Here is a 17,207-nt window from a genome sequence, read left to right as displayed (position 1 = left end):
ATTATAATCTTGGATCTATTAAAAAAAATACGCTGAAATAGTCAGATAACATCTACTTTTTAACAATCCAACAGAAATTCTTAGTATTTGATAATAATAATGACTTTTAGAAAATTAATACATCTATTTTTTTTTGCATTTAGAACAGTAACTGTATGATTAAATCAATACTGTGAAAATGAATAAATTCTATATTTTTTATTGTTTTTTTTCCAAAAAAAATTCTTAAAAATTAAAAATCTTCAATACTTGAAACTTTTTAATTAAAAAAAAAATATTGACAATAAATTTTTACAAAATATTATCCAAAATTAGTGAACAACTTGGTAGAACTCTTTTTGCCGGTTTATTTATATCTTGCACAGTTAAAGAGGAGAAAAATCACATTCTGAATAATTTTCAAGGAAAAGTTCATGATTAATACACTAGTCACAAAAATTAAGGGATATAAAAAAAATTCCAAATTTTTTGGTGATTTTCAGCGAGCTGTAACTCCGAGGAAAATGATCGCACAGAAAAAAAAAAAGCAAATTGTAGCTCCAAGTGTCTAGTTTTTAGATATGACCATGAAAATTTTTTGTCATCGACAGGTCTGGAGAAATCCTAAGAAAACTACTGAAAAAAAATTTTTCGAAATTTTTTTTCGTCTTAAAAAAGGTCTACGGGCTTCAAAAAAATTTTTTCGATTGTTTCGTTTAAAAGCTCTTTTAGTAAATTTAATACCCTTTAATTTGACGTAATCAAAAAGCCTGTACAATAATTTGCCGCGGAGTTATCGTCAATCAAAGCAAAAAAGTTTTTTTGACTTTGGAAATCAATAACTCTGGAAATAACGACCGTATAGGAAATCGAAGGAGGGTTTTGAAAACTACACAATATTCTCTATAAGAAAACGTAAACCGCTTTTGAAGAAAAATTTTTTTGAATTGAAAACTCGGACTGAAAAAAGACAAAAATTCGCATAATTAAGGATATTTGGATAACTTGGTATAACTTTGGATAAAATGGATGAACAAAGGATATCGTTGGTAATTTTTAACTTCAAAGTGTCCCCTAAAATCCCTAAGAAATTCAAAGCGCTGCGATTTTTTGTTCATAGTGCCCAGAAGCTTCAAATTCTGTGTTTTCGCAAAAATCACCATTATGAGCAATTTTGTGATTTTTATTCATTTTTCCATTGAAAAAAATTTTTTTCAAAATTCTTTATTTTTTCGATCAAAGAGATTGATTTTTCAAGAAATTTAAAAAAAAAAAAAAATTTTCTATTTTTTCGAAAATTTTTTCGAAATTTTTATCAAAAATTTTTTTTTAATTTTTTTTTTTATCGTCTTCAGAATGCTTCACTATTGTCAAAAAAATTAACTCAATTTTTTCTGTCCGCTACAACTGCCTTAGTTTTAAATCTCATTTTAAAAATTCAATAAAAACAAATTGATATACCCCCGCGGAGTTCGGCTTTTCCTCACACAAAACTTGAATTTTACGTTTTCTTTTTAGCCTAAATTCCTTACGTGAATTTTATGTAAGCTTTTCTTTGATAAGCACCTTTTGATATGCCTCGTCGACATTTAGCTGCCACAGATGTGGCTCGCATTGTTACCCTCCTTCAAGAGGGCTACAGTCAGGTGGAAGTAGCAGCTTCTATGGGAGTGAGCCAGTCCGTTATCAGTCGGGCCTATGCCCGATTTAACGCGACTCAAAGTTACGATCGTCATCCGGGTCAAGGTAGACTACGAATCACTACCGAGCGTGATGATCGAGCTATCATTCGAGAAGCTCGTCGAAACCCTACTGCGCATGCCCACACGATCGCTCATCAATTTCGCAATCGTCGACAACGTCCTCCCCAACAACACATATCGGCATCGACGGTTCGAAATCGCTTTCGAGAGCAAGGACTACGCGCTAGACGCGCAAATCGCGTGCCTATGCTCACTCCACGACATCGCCGAGCCCGATTGGCCTATGCTCATGATCATCACCATTGGGGTCGTAGACAGTGGACCAGTGTATTATGGACTGACGAATAAAAATCACAAAATTGCTCATAATGGTGATTTTTGCGAAAACACAGAATTTGAAGCTTCTGGGCACTATGAACAAAAAATCGCAGCGCTTTGAATTTCTTAGGGATTTTAGGGGACACTTTGAAGTTAAAAAATTACCAACGATATCCTTCGTTCATCCATTTTATCCAAAGTTATACCAAGTTATCCAAATATCCTTAATTATGCGAATTTTTGTCTTTTTTCAGTCCGAGTTTTCAATTCAAAAAAATTTTTTCTTCAAAAGCGGTTTACGTTTTCTTATAGAGAATATTGTGTAGTTTTTAAAACCCTCCTTCGATTTCCTATACGATCATTATTTCCAGAGTTATTGATTTCCAAAGTCAAAAAAACTTTTTGCTTTGATTGACGATAACTCCGCGGCAAATTATCGTACAGGCTTTTTGATTACGTCAAATTAAAGGGTATTAAATTTACTAAAAGAGCTTTTAAACGAAACAATCGAAAAAATTTTTTTGAAGCCCGTAGACCTTTTTTAAGACGAAAAAAAATTTCGAAAAATTTTTTTTCAGTAGTTTTCTCAGGATTTCTCCAGACCTGACGATGACAAAAAATTTTCATGGTCATATCTAAAAACTAGACACTTGGAGCTACAATTTGCTTTTTTTTTTTTCTGTGCGATCATTTTCCTCGGAGTTACAGCTCGCTGAAAATCACCAAAAAATTTGGAATTTTTTTTATATCCCTTAATTTTTGTGACTAGTGTAAAAATGAATTGACATAGTACTTATTAACTACTTTTTATTTAAGTATATCTTTAACATTATTACACATGAATTATTTGTATTAATATAAAATTAAATCATTTACTAGTAAAGATGACAAAAAACTACTTGTTTTGATAGACTTAAAATTAGTTGCTGTCTCATTAATAAAAAAATCTAAAGGTTCCAAAAATAATTTTTTTTTCCATCAATATTAAAATTTTTTGTTGTACAAATATAATTTACAACAATAAATTAAGTAAAAAAGGTAAAATTTCATCACAACAATGCCAAGTATCAATACACTAAGTCGAAGTTGTCATTTTATAATACAATGCAGCCTTATGGCTTTCTTGTCATTAGTACCTAGTATTAATCGTTTTTGAATATTTATGAATAGTTATTTTCTTATGTATAATGTTTAATCATTTAATCATGATAAGTCAAGCTTGCTGAAATAACATTGCGCGTCAATGAATAATCAATGTTAACAGTTTAATTTTCAAATCTCATAGTTGATAATTAAAAAAAAAAAAAATAGATTTAAACTAGTATATTTTGATCATGATCATAATATATTGATGATGAACTATATTTTCATGCACAAATTCATATTTACAAATTTATTATACAAATAAATGCGTGAATGTAATTTCAACTAGTATAACTCTGATATTACAAATATCAGTTTTATTTTGTTTTCAAGTATTCTTTAAATACATTTTATTTTCTTTTTCCAGCAGTTTTGTTGAAAAACTAGCTGCTTTTTTGAATCACTGTCATAGATTTTTTAGTCTAATTATAATGAAAAATAATTTCAATGTTTTTAGCGAGAAGTTGAAAAAGAACGAATTTTTATTTTTACAATTAATAGTTCTTTGTTTTTTGATGAAGCTAACATTCACTCCACTGAGAGCCAGTTTTTCAATCGGAGATAAAATTTTATCTAGGATAAAATTATTATTGCCAGGATAGTTATATATACGAAATATATAGATATATTTCATCATTGGATAAAATTTTATCCTGGCCCTGAGAGGAGAAAGTTCTTTAAAAAAAAATTAATAATGTTGTAATAAGAAATTAACAGATTAATTTCGTATTAAAAGATTGCTCTTTTTATTCAAAAGAAGTTTTTTTTCTCATTGTAAAATTGACGAATAGTTATAAATACTTTTATACTAATTCAGTACTAATGTACATCAAGTACGGGACTAATTCAAAAAATTTTCAAAAAGTACAAAAGATAATTTAAACATAAAACAGAGTTCATCAGTGTTACTGATGAGTCTGTTAACATATCACCACGATTGAATACAATATAAAATCACGAATTTTGCTGTTTCTAAATCGCTTTGATGTGACAGCAGATTCTTATAGAAATTAAAAAAAAATAGTTTAAATGAAACTTTTGGTATTTTAAGGGGTTATATCCACTTGTAATTTTGAAAAAATCGAATTTTTTTGCATATTTTGAATGTATATATATTCGAGAATATTGTCTGTAAATTTCAAAGTAATCCGGTAAATAGTTTCGGAGTAATGAGCGTATTTGTAAAGACGTCTCCGAGCGTTTGAAAGTAGGCGGAACCGTAATTTTAAACAATAGCCAAATCTGTAAATGCGTTTTTCTCGAAACGATGTTTGCAAAGTCGGTGAGGAATATTTCTCCGAAACGGCTTGACTGATTGACTTGAAATTTTCACAGGATCTTCTTAGATACCTTTGTCAGGTAATGATCGAATGTTCCGTCATACACTTATATTTTAATATAACATTTTAAATTAATTTAAATAATTTATATTTTGTCATAGCCGAAAATTGCTGTGCTTTTTGAAAAATAATATATTTTAGTTTTTAAAATCTGGAATTTAAATCCGTAGTTTTTTGTTAAATACTTTTACTTATGTTACCTAGAAAAAGGTTCATTTATTTGTTCAATTTTATTTATGAGTAAAATTTCCCAGCCTATGTACTGCAATAGCAATCTAGGCAATTTGTTACTTTTTTTATATTTCAGTTTTTTCCTACCTCTAGAGTAAAAAATGAATTTTTAATGGTAATTTTTTGGGATATTTCTTAAATAGTTTTTTAAGCTGCTTATAGTCATAAACTTAATATTTGGGTTATATTACTCTGGGTTTATTTTACTTTTGGGAAATTTTGTATTTTTTAATCTTTTTATTGCTCACTAAGTTTAGAAATATTTTGTAAACCTATCGCCCATCCAGGTAAAATCTTAGTATCCGCATTCCCTTTCCTGCTTATTTTTCCAAACTGCATAGCTTGCAATTATCCCGCCTCCAAATTATTTCCTGGTCGACTATTTGTTACCAAATATTCCTACTCCTAATTTTTCCTACTTGTAATTGTAACGCCTAGTTCTTACTCTACTCTTAACAATTTGTATTTTCTCTAAGTTAGTTATTCTCAAATACTTGTAGCGCACAGTCGCATTTTTTGTTTGTCCTTTAAATAAATTAAAGTTAAATTTAAACCTCATTGGTTTTTACTTAATGCAACATCTATCATTAGTCTTGCATTTTATAAATTGTGAACTAAACGTTTTATTCACAATTTATTTGAGTAACTCATTTATTTGGTATAAAATATAAACTTTAATTTTATACGTAATTCTTTATATACTTGCGGTAAACCAATCGCGAGTCAAAACATCGAAAGAATAAAGTTTTTGATGAAAATTTCGATTTTTTAAGTCACTTTAAAGTGTAAATTTTCGTGCAAAAAAAGATTTTTTTTGTTGAGAAGCCGCCATTTTGTCTAAAATCAAAATTTTGACTATTTCTTCGATCATTACCTGTATTTGTCTATCCTAAAAGTAATCTTTTTGGTTTTTTTTATTTCAAATAATTTGGATCAGAGATATCTTCCTCACCGCCAGACACCTTTTTGTGGAGGACCTTCAGGAGATCTTCTACAGGAACGACGGAACCCAATATTTTTATTAATAAAATATGAATTATTAGAATACGTTAAATTCGCTAAATGTTCATATATTTTATGTATAAATTCAATAAAAAGCCTCTCCAGAAAAAATTAACAAAAAAACACATTTTTTCGAACTTACAAGTGGATATAACCCCTTAATTAGTTGCCAAAATCAAAATATTATTAAATTCAAGTATTTCATAACAGTAATTAATAGGCTATTACATCTATGTGTCATAGAAACAGCAGTACTTCTATCAAATTTCTAGCATCATTTCTAAAGAACTAATGCTTTTTACATACCTTGTACATAAATTATGCACCAGTGTAAAAATAAAAGAAGATTTTTATAGTACAATAATACATTATAACAAAAATGAAAAGAAGTTGAGATTAACGCATTCCCAATATCTTTCATTTTATTAGAGTACAATCTGTTGTTGAAGCGAAAAAACGCTTATAATCCTTAAATAGTAAATATATAACAGAATTTCAAATTATATGTAAAATAAAAAAGATATATTAAATACAATTTTAAGAATTTTCGCTAAATAGAATAATAATTCCTTAACAAAACGTATTTTTTTTTTATACAAAAAAATTTTCAATAAAAAAATACAAAAGTTTTTATTCGTACGATGAAATTTACGTTCAAACAAGATAATATATAATAAATTATTCGATAGATATGTTTTCGTAAAATGAAAACGATATCGAACGTTTAAATTTATTAAATTAAAAATTTACTTTTTTAAAGCAGCGATTATCTTTCCATTTAATTGTTTCAATTCTCTATTACTGAAAAAACATGAAATATTTCTCACAATAGTATAAGGAAGATCACGTGAAAAAGTTTCGAAAATTAAATCATCAACATTTTCTAATAAATGTTGTCGCCGTTTCGCTTTTTTTAATTTAAAATGAATTATACCGCTGTATAATGGGAATTTTTCTTTTAATTCAAACTCATCGTAAATAAGGTCGTCATCTTTGATATTAATGCAGCTCAAAAAATGAGCAATAGCATGGATACTTTTTTGCAAAATATCGTAAAAACTGATATTAGTATTAGCAATTTTAGTTTCCCTCATGGAGTCAACTTCTGCATAACACTTTTGACGATAATTCTTAGCATATTGATTACAATCAATTATGTCATTCAACGTTTTGTTCATAATATACAAATTAGCAGCACTCAATTTAACAGTATGTCGTCTTATCAATGGGATAACGACACAAAAACTACGTGAATCATCAAAATAACTAGCTGCTTTTTTCTTAAAATCGATGCCAGCATGAAGTAAGCTTTTAACAATGGTTATATCATCAGTAAATATAGCATAATCAAGTACGGAATTCCCATTGGATGTTACTCTATTAATATCAATATTATCATGATTTAACAACAATTTAACAGCATCGACATTATTCGTGTCAACCGCAATATGCAGAGGTGTTACATTGCAGCCGCCGTTACTCGGAAAATTAGGATCAATATCCGCGTCCAAAAGATGCTTGACAATTTTATTATTTCTATGACGCACAGCATCGATAAGTAATGATTCAAAATGTGTACTTTTTTCATTAATATCAGCACCATGTTTAATCAAAAATTTAACTAATTCTTCCTTACCTTCTCTCACAGCCATACGCAGGGGTGATATACTATTTGTAGATCTCAGTAAAGTGAGAGGATCAGCACCCCGGCTTACAAGAAATTCAGATAATTTTATCTGGTGTTTTCTGATAGCCAATTGCAAAGGATTCATAAAATCGTAACGGTTCATACATACTGCATTTACGTCCGCACCAGCATTAACTAACTTACGGACTATATTGTTTCTGCCCTTATCAATAGCATGATGAAGAGCAGTGCCATAGCATCTTGTACTAAGGTTTATTTGAATGCCTTGCTTACTCAAAAGAAAATCAATAAACTCTTCGTCATTATGATCGATAGCACATTGCAATATTGTAGGCCTTGAAGAATGATCCGATTGCAACGGTACTCTTGTATTTACATCCTCGATTCCAAGTTTTACTTTATCACGTGTCTCTCTATATTTTTCATCAGCTGCTGACCGTTGATGACGACACACAACCATCGGTCCAAATTCTAATCTATGTCTCTGATAACAAAAAAATTATTTATTAGTTATTGGTTGTTTAAAAATATAAAAAGTTTGAAAAATCCAAAAATGCACGCCTCAAAGCGGTCATTCAATTTTACAAAAAAAAAAAAAAACTTTTTTAATGCATATTCATTAGTGTCATATGAATTGAATAAAAAATTTATTTCTAAATGTTTCACACCATTGTCCGCTCAAAAGAAATAAATCGGTACTGCGTATGCGCTGTGAAGAAACCTCATTTACATAGACATAAATATACAAAAGATTAGTGTATTATAATTATTATTAAACTACATTGAATTAGGCCGTGATTTTCGAAAAGGCTTAGTTTTCGATAATACTGAAGCGTATGAAAAAAAATGGACTTGATTAGTTAAGTTTTTCGGCAGTTATCATGACCACATACAGGATTCGCATATACAGACAAACGGACGTCCTGGAAAATTTTTTTTAAATCAATTTTTTTTCAAACTAAATAAAATATGCAGTGAAAACTCTATATAACGAAACTGAAGGGACCAGATACTTTTTCCCGTTATTAAAGAGTTTTCTTTCGAAAGAACTGAATACATTAGTATGAATGTTTTTTCTTATCATTCGTGCATTTATATTATTTTATAACTGCATTATGAGTAAATAAACATATTTTTAGTCCGAAAAATCACTTGACTTTTTAAGGCAAGAGTGGAGCCTCAACGCTTCGCTTATGAGGCGTGCAATATTTGAAAATTTTTGGGTAGCTAATTAATTTCACGGTCATCTAAATTTTGTTTTTTTAGTAAAAAATCCAAAAATAAAAATGAAAAAATATTTGTTTATTTCAAATTATCCTATCTCACTGCGGATGTAAAATGATAATCATGAAACTTTGTAAAAATAAAGTTTTCAATAAGTTTGAAAGCTCTTTATATTAGCAAAAATTTTATGATAATCAAGATTCGTTCATGATATGTCGCGTGCGAAAAGGTAAAGGGGCGCATTGCTATAGATTAGTAAGGGATCCATGTTTGAAGGGCGCACAAAAATTTTTTTCGCTATTTGTTTTAAAATCATTCAAATCATAAAGATCTGTAAAAAAATTCGATCATCCTACAGTTAAAAGATCGTATCTCAAGAAACATGCCCTTTCATCTATTAGAAAAGTAGTACTTAAAACTAAAAGGGCGTATAATAAGAAATTTTAATTTTAATATAAAATGTTGACAAATAGTTTGACAAAACAAGTTAAATCCAAAAAACAGTCTAGTACACTGATAGAAAAACAATCTTGATTCAAGAAACTTTTTTTCTTCAAAATTTGAACTCTTGAAACTAGATATAGATATATTTCTTTCAAGAATTTTTGTCTCTTGGTTCAAGATAGACGATAACATTGATTCAAGATGTTACCGGTGTGTTAAGAATGACTTTTTTTTGAGTTATTAATTTACTTATTTCCAAGAAATAATTTTTTTTCGGTATAACAATTAAAGACTATTTAGTTTTTGAAATATACTTTAATGAATTATTTTAAGTTTTTTAAACGATAATATTATTTTGGTTGAAAAACTAAATGTATCGATTGAAGATAATATAGCTCTTAAGCCAAGAAAATCTAAATCAAGACAAGAAATTCTTAAAGCAAAATAATCATTTGTCTTCCAAAATAAATTCTTTGATCAAGAAAATATCTCTTGAGTCAACATAAATTTTCTATCAGTGTATATAACGCTCAATTGTAATAAAACGGAGCAAAACGAAAATAATTGTTTAGTTTCGTAGTTACTCTGTTTCTGAATATAAAATTCACATGACTAAAATTGTTTTGACTTATGACACATTTTAATTTCTCAAAATTCATTGAAAATAAAATAATAAAAAATTTGAAAATATGAATTTTTTTTTTAAAAAAGAATTTTTCATAAAAATGATGGGAAAAAAACCGAAGTTTACTAATTTTTTTCTGTAATTATTATCTTGGATAAAAACTACGTCATAAATCTGAATAATTTTTTATTCAACTCTAATGACAGACTAATCTTTTGTAAAATTCAAGAATGTTAATTGTTTGATTTTTTATATATTTGTAATTTCTCTAAGAATATTTCTAATTTTAATTCTAACAGAGCGTATAGCTAGAATATGCTCCTATAACTTCACAATTTTTTTTTAATTATTCAACTTAAGATAAGCATTTTAGTAAATTGCTGGGAAAAAATAGGAATTTTTCTATATTATAATGTAAAACCAAATAATTTAGAAAAAAAATTTTTTTTATAAATAATTTTTTTGATTTTATTATTTACTTGAACAAATTTTTTTTTATCGAAAATTTAATATTTTTAATGATATTTTTTTTCTTTAATTATTATATTTTTAATAAACTTAAAAAAAGTATGTGATAGATAAAAAAAATTCAAAATATGATTTTTATTTCAAATAAGTTATGAACCTGAATTCCGAACGTTGGATGCCAACCAATTTTCAACTTTCTTAAAAATAGAAAAAAATATTACTAACAGCGAAATTAGGAGCCGACAGTATGAAAAATTAAATAAAAACTTCCTCTAGATGCCGGAGACCAAGTCCCACCCTCACAAGTTAAGGCTTCATATTAAAAGATCAGAAAAAATTACTTTAACACTTTTTTTTACTCCTAAAAAATTCTGTCGTATATAATACACTTTTAGAAGAGCAGAAAAAAATCCTGGTCGACCTCCGCACTCCAGAACCTCGTCAATCCACCTTCGCATGTCAATAACAATATTAAAAAATTACTTGCACGCTTTTGTTTACTCCAAAAAAATTCTGAACTGTTCAATAAATTTGTCCAAGCTCAGAAAACCTCAGTATGGAGGTTGACCGTGATTTTTTTTCAAGTCTATATTTTAGCAGATACTCCAGAATTTTTTTGGAGTAAGCAAAAGCGTACAAGTAATTTTTCTTAATTTTTTAATTTTGTTGTTGACATGTGAGGGTGGATTGACGAGATTCCAGAGTGCGTAGGTTGACCTGGATTTTTTCTGCGCTTATAAAAATGTATTATATACGACAGAATTTTTTAGGAGTAAACAAAAGCGTTTAAGTCATTTTTCAGATCTTTTAATTTGAAACCTTGACTTGTGAGAGTGGGACTTGGTCTCCGGTATCCAGAGGAAGTTTTTATTTAAGTTTTCATACTGTCGGCTCCTTATTTTGTTGTTAGGAATATTTTTTTCTGTTTTCAAGGAAATTGAAAATTCGTTAGCATCCAACGTTCGGAACTTCAGGTTCATAATAAGTTGAAGTACTGTGTACCGTAAAAATAATCAATTAACAATTTTTGTGCAGTTTTAAATAAATAATTGAAAATCCAAATATTAACAATTAATAAATACCATCATCGTCCACAGGATCCAGAAATTGTAGTAGAGTTGATAGTATTGATATCTTGCCAGTTTCTAAAAATAATAATATGTATTAATATTGAGTTATTATAAAAAAGTTATTGATATTCATAAATATCAAAGAAATAAAGAAACGCTTAACACTTAGCCCATGAAATCAAATTTTCCAAGCATACCACATGTATTAAATATATGTACACACTTGAAAATTTTAATTTTATTTCCGATAAGCCATCAAATATAAAAAGAAGGAATGAATTACTGTAGAACTTCTATATTTTGAAGTCAAATAAGAGATACAGATAGCTGTTTTCATATTTTCTTTACTCGTTTACCAATCTACAATTAAAGGAAGAAGAGAATAGCTTTTCCTTACTTTCTTTCAACTTTGAGTTTATAGAAGTTCTACTGTATTAAGGGTGATAAATAGTCAAAATAAAGAGAAATATTGCTAAGAAATTACAGATGGGTAGAAAGTTTTTTCGATTCATTTTTCAGACTTGCTCATTTTTAATTAAATTTGGGAGTTCTTGATACAGAAGAAAAAAAACACTATTCTATATTTTTTCACGAAATTGATATCACTTCAAACGATTTGAACTGGGCTTCTGGAATTCAATAAAGTTTTTTGAGTGCTAGTATTTTAATTTCGAACGTCGATTGGAAAAAAAAGTTTTATAGTATTTTCGAAAAAACATTAATCTACTAATTAACCAATTAATGTGAATTAAAAAATTAATTTTATTCTTATTTTGTTCAAATCATATTCTGATTTTAAACGAACATAAAAATCTAATGTTGTACTTATTGTATTTGCATCATCAGATCCATTTTTAAAAATTTTAATCTACAACGTAACTTGAAATTATGAAAATTAAAATACATTTATTCCAAAAAAATCTAATTTTTAGTATTCGTCAATAAAAGTTATTACTCATACCACTCATCTTTTAATGATAACGGACATCTGACTATTTGATGGTTTTACTTAATAAATTAATAAATACTTAGAAAATATTGAAAAGTATTGTATTTTCAAATCTGTAGAATTTTTATACATGATATTTATTTTATAATTTCTTTCATAATAATTTGTTTATAAAAGAAAATTCAAAAAATTATCAAGTAATTTGATTTCAGTATCATATTGTTTAAACTATAAATGCTGAAATAGCAGATAGACTTTTTTTTACAACTCAATTGTATAGTATTAAAGAATAGGTCGTAGTAAATCAATTTTTAAAAATTTAATTTTTCTAATTACGTCTTAAATAAATTTTGAAATCAAATAAAATAAAATTTCCGAAAAAGAATATATGACTAGCTATTTCAAAAGCTTTATAATAGTTCATTTAACAATTTTTTCAAAAAGTAATTAGAAAAATCAAATTTAATTGCAAAATTTAAAAAATAAAATAAAATAAAAAGTCTTAAGCAATAATGTTTCTACCAAATTTTTTTTGACTGTATGTACAGCATAACCTGGTTACAAGTTATATTTCTTTCTATCTTCTACTTACATGAAATATTTCATATAACTGCCGTAAGAGTGAATAGATCATCTGATGTAACTTATGACCAGGTTGTAGCGTATATTTCTACTAAGCATCAGAAATTTTGAACTCCAAAGTGCTATCGATAAAATTATAAGAATAATATCGGTAAGGACGTTACTGTTTGGTTGTTACCTAAAAATTTTGATGAAAAAAAAAAAAAAAAACACAATTCGTAAATATTCGAACAACAAAATCTCAGTAAATTTCTGCAGGTTGACATTTTTGCTTGTGTCAAAAGTTATTAACAAACTTAAAAATTGAGATGACACTCAAATTAACAGACATCTAATATTTTTATAGATTTTTATAACGATTAAATTATAATGAAAAAAATTCCATAGGAAGAATTTAAAAAAATTACAAGTGCAAATTTTTAGAAATGTTTTTATATTATAATTAATTTGTTAAAAAAATTTTTAAATTTGTCAGATGTCTGCCGATTTCAGTATCATAGAACAAAATACAAAAACTTGAAACATAACTACGAAATCACAGTTTTCATTTTGTATATGTGAAAATAGATTTACAAAAAATTCTCCTATGCATTATAGTTAAAATATTGTCTGCTGATTCAGTATTATATAATTTAAACCAACATTCTATGTATACTCCATACTTATCGGTATTATTTATTGTTTTTAGTTATAGTCACCACAAAAAAATCTATAAATTTATTAGACCGCTTTATGCCCACCGACTGATAATTAAAAACAAACAAGCTGAAATTAAAATTTTTATAAATTATAATTATAACACGATTTACAACTAATTGTAGGAGACTGAAAAATTTTGTGATATCACAACTCATTTAATAAAAACACGTGCAGTTAATATTTGACACTTTCCTTCACTATCAATTAAATTTAAAAATATTTAGATGTATTCCATTTAATGTTTCATGTTATTATTTTTATCCATTAATTATAGATTTTGTATTGAAAGAACATACCAATTTCAATGTGTGAATAAAATCTATGTTGACGGCAAATTTAAGGAGGTTATTATTTTTATGTCGTACTAAATGACAAAATTCACACAATTTGTCACAAACTAATCCTATGATTATATATAAAAATTTTATAATCAATAGTTATATTGGAGCTGAGTACCTTGTATCGATAGATGGTTAGACTCCATGAAAGTCTGAACTAAAAGACACTTACTTACTTTCCACAAAAGCATACGCATGGTCATGGCCACGAGGGTTTTTGTGAGCACAGCAAATGACATCTAGCGCTCAAAGCTGAAATTACCATAATCTAGAGTAAGAATTAAAAAAAAATAATAACTATTTAATTTTATAATTATTTCTTCCACCATTCCCTATACTGCCCTAAAATAATTTTTAGTTCAATTAAGACAATAATTATATAAATCACGATACAGAACTGAAAGTTTTAATTTAAAATTTCATTCACAAGTGTTTCACACCTAAAAATAACCGAAATTTCAAGAATGATCTTCAAAAAATTGGGATTTGAATTTTGAAATTTTTTACATTAAATTATATAAAAAAAAACTCTATTTATTGTTATAATATTTATTTGAAACGTATTTTAGTATAGAAAATATATAAAGAATTTTTTAATTTTATTTATTAATTTAAAAGCTTTGTTTTTCATTCGCAAGTTTTTCGTAACCATGACAACGGGATCGATTAATAGTTCCGCGTTCATAGCCACTGGTTATTATGATATAATTTTTAAATTTAATTCTTAGAATTTAAATCTCCAAATTTTAATATAAAAAAATAAGATGTGGCAAGATCATGAAGTTCGTTTTGATGTGTCATTAGCGTAAGTATTTGTAATCAAGTTTTTTATCATAATAATTTAGTACACCTGAATGTTCAAACATGTAATTACCATAAGCCATGTAAAAATGACATGAGATCATGATAATCTATACCTGTAGGTCGCCATGAGATCATATAGATCTCATCATGGTCTCATATTTTGACACAATCATTAGATCATGACGAGATCATGATTAGTAAAAAATTTAATTGTTATATTCATTAAATTTTTATGAAAATTTGAAAAAAATTTTAGAGCTTATATATAAACCAATAACTTTTTTAAATCTCATGGCTTACGAATTTTTTTCATAAATCGACAAGATTTAAAAGATATTAACAGATGTGTAAGATATTAAGGATGTATTATGAGGTAATAAGCTTCAATAGTTCGACGCGCAATCTTCACGAGATCTTTAAAAGAACCACAAAGATCCTCACGAGATCTTCAAAATTTTATCACAAAATCGTCATGAGATCTTCAAAAGTTTGTCATACGATAATGCATCCACTCGGTATTACAGTGAAGTCTCCAGAATCTGAATGCGCAGTTGATCTTTTTTTTATTGTTAGTTACTATTTTTTTTAATTTTCAGAAAATTATGATGAATATAATAATCAAAATTTTTAATAATCATGCTCTCATGTCATTATTACACAGGAGAAGTGCATATTTATATGTCACGTAGTAATACAAAGTAGTTCTATTTATTTTGTTGTGTATGTGAAAATTCAAGTTTACTAATAATCCAGAAATGATATTTCTATGGTTGTAAAATGAATAAAACTTTGAAAAATTTGTAGAGCTGGTCGATTAAATAATTTTAAGATTGATAAATAAATGAAAAATCGAAAAAAATTTTTCTTCCATTTTTACTGTGTACTTTCTAAACTGTTTAATATCTTTCTTTAGTTTGAAAATTGAGTAGATTCAACATTCAAAAAAATAAAAATAAATAACTTCAAAATTTTTTATAATTTGTGAGCTTTCCTTCTAGCAGAAAGAAAGGTTTCTCCCTTTTAAAAGCTTTTAAATTCAATTGTTCTTCATAAAATAATTTTTGTTTTAGGGATTTGCAAATTCGAAATGGCGAAATATTAATAGATAAATTGGATATGATTGAAGATACAAAAGGCAATGCTGGTGATCAAGGTCGCTTAATGGTAACCAATTTACGAATCATATGGCATTCACTAATGCTACCTAGAATTAATCTGAGTAAGTTTTTTTTTTTTTTTACTTATAATTCAGAAATCACCCTTAAAAGATTTATTTTTCTTCAGGTATTGGTTATGATACAATAATTAATACATCCACTAAAACAGTAAATGTGGTAAATATGATGTTCATTGAGTTAAATTATTTCTCACAATGAAAGCGAATTTACATAAAAATAAAAAGTTTATTGTTTTTGAAAATAACTTATAGATTCAAGGAATGACTACTCAAGCTTTGCACTTACTAACATCATTTAAAAACTGCAAATATGAATTTATTTTTACAAATTTGAACACAAAAAATTTCCGGCACTATACGTCAGTTACGGAGTTTTCAGGTAAGCACTTTTTTGATCCTAAGTGAAATAAATTATTTTAATCTATTAAATCCAATAATATACAAATAATATTTTTAATAAATTTTAGAGCATATATGTCTACAAAAATTTATCGTGAAATAAAATTACGGGGAGCTTTTATTCAAAATAAATCACTTATAACGTTACCATCAGAAATTATAAGTAGTGCGACTCCTGGAGTTTGGAATTTGTCGACGGAACAAGTATAAAATTTATTGCTTTCATAAAAATATGGTCAATAGTACAATGAAAATATTGCAGGGCAATGTTGGAACATTTTTAGTGACGAATATTCGAATAGTATGGTTTGCAGATATGAATCATCAGTTTAACGTCTCCTTACCGTATTTAGCTATGGAAAGTGTAAGTGAAATAAAGTAATTTCATTTTTAAGGAGAATATATTAAATAGAATTTATTTTTTAAAACTCACAAAAAAAATTTGCTTTTCTTAAAGAAATATTTTGTCCATTTTTTCTAATTCTTCTAACTTTAACAATCCCTTTGTGAAACGCCACAGCGTGGTATTCTGATTTGAAACAATAATTGATATCTATACTGTTTAATCTATCAAATTTTAGGCATCTATTAAGTCTTCTAAATTTGGACCAACCCTTGTAATCATAAGTACAAAATCGAGTAATGGTTACGTGTTGGGATTCCGCGTGGATCCTGTACAAAAATTACATACTCTTAATAAAGAAATTCAGACTCTTAAAACGTCTTATGATAAAAGTCCAATCTTTGGAGTTGAATATACTTTCGAGTATCAGGTATGCTAATCGACTTAATTTTTAGTCAATTTAATTTAAATATTAAACAATAAAATTAAATTGATTTTCAGGGCGTCATTGAACCTGAAGTAAAAGAAGAGGTCACGAAAGAAATACAAGATAGCAACGATGAAATTTCTAATGTATTTGGTTTATATTTTGCTGATGACGGAATAAAACAACATCAACCTCAACTTGATTCATATTTAGGGCTTGCTGCTGAAGAACCAAGACCGGGAATTTCTTTACAAAGTTTATGGGAACTAATACCTGGCAATCCATAATAAGTGA

At 27.3% G+C, this 17,207-nt stretch overlaps 2 protein-coding genes across 4 annotated transcripts; one reads left to right on the top strand and one right to left on the bottom strand.

The window, feature by feature from the left end:
- Nucleotides 1–2,790: 2,790 nt before the first annotated feature.
- Nucleotides 2,791–13,942, bottom strand: LOC141532258 (uncharacterized). Of its 3 annotated transcripts, none has more exons than XM_074250514.1 (4): nucleotides 13,722–13,942; nucleotides 12,737–12,904; nucleotides 11,208–11,270; nucleotides 2,791–7,848 (listed from the first exon to the last, which is right to left on the bottom strand). In XM_074250514.1, exons 2-4 carry the CDS (start codon nucleotides 12,776–12,778, stop codon nucleotides 6,463–6,465), a joined length of 1,491 nt encoding a protein of 496 aa, XP_074106615.1. In that variant the 5' UTR covers nucleotides 12,779–12,904; nucleotides 13,722–13,942; the 3' UTR covers nucleotides 2,791–6,462. The 3 variants fall into 3 exon arrangements, with proteins under 3 accessions (XP_074106615.1, XP_074106616.1, XP_074106617.1); XM_074250515.1 differs by having other exon boundaries at nucleotides 13,882–13,926; XM_074250516.1 differs by lacking the exon at nucleotides 12,737–12,904.
- A 585-nt stretch (nucleotides 13,943–14,527) lies between these two features.
- On the top strand, nucleotides 14,528–17,204 carry Bbs5 (Bardet-Biedl syndrome 5 protein). The gene is made up of 8 exons (XM_074250679.1): nucleotides 14,528–14,568; nucleotides 15,638–15,786; nucleotides 15,852–15,901; nucleotides 15,997–16,123; nucleotides 16,214–16,347; nucleotides 16,406–16,507; nucleotides 16,725–16,916; nucleotides 16,988–17,204. Exons 1-8 carry the CDS (start codon nucleotides 14,528–14,530, stop codon nucleotides 17,198–17,200), a joined length of 1,008 nt encoding a protein of 335 aa, XP_074106780.1. The 3' UTR covers nucleotides 17,201–17,204.
- Nucleotides 17,205–17,207: the final 3 nt, after the last annotated feature.

The sequence above is a fragment of the Cotesia typhae genome, unplaced genomic scaffold, assembly GCF_013202065.1.
Source record: "Cotesia typhae breed Kobodo isofemale line unplaced genomic scaffold, CoteBio_Ctyphae contig_59, whole genome shotgun sequence".
Taxonomy (NCBI): domain Eukaryota; kingdom Metazoa; phylum Arthropoda; class Insecta; order Hymenoptera; family Braconidae; genus Cotesia; species Cotesia typhae.
This window is presented reverse-complemented; position numbering and strand designations above follow the sequence as displayed.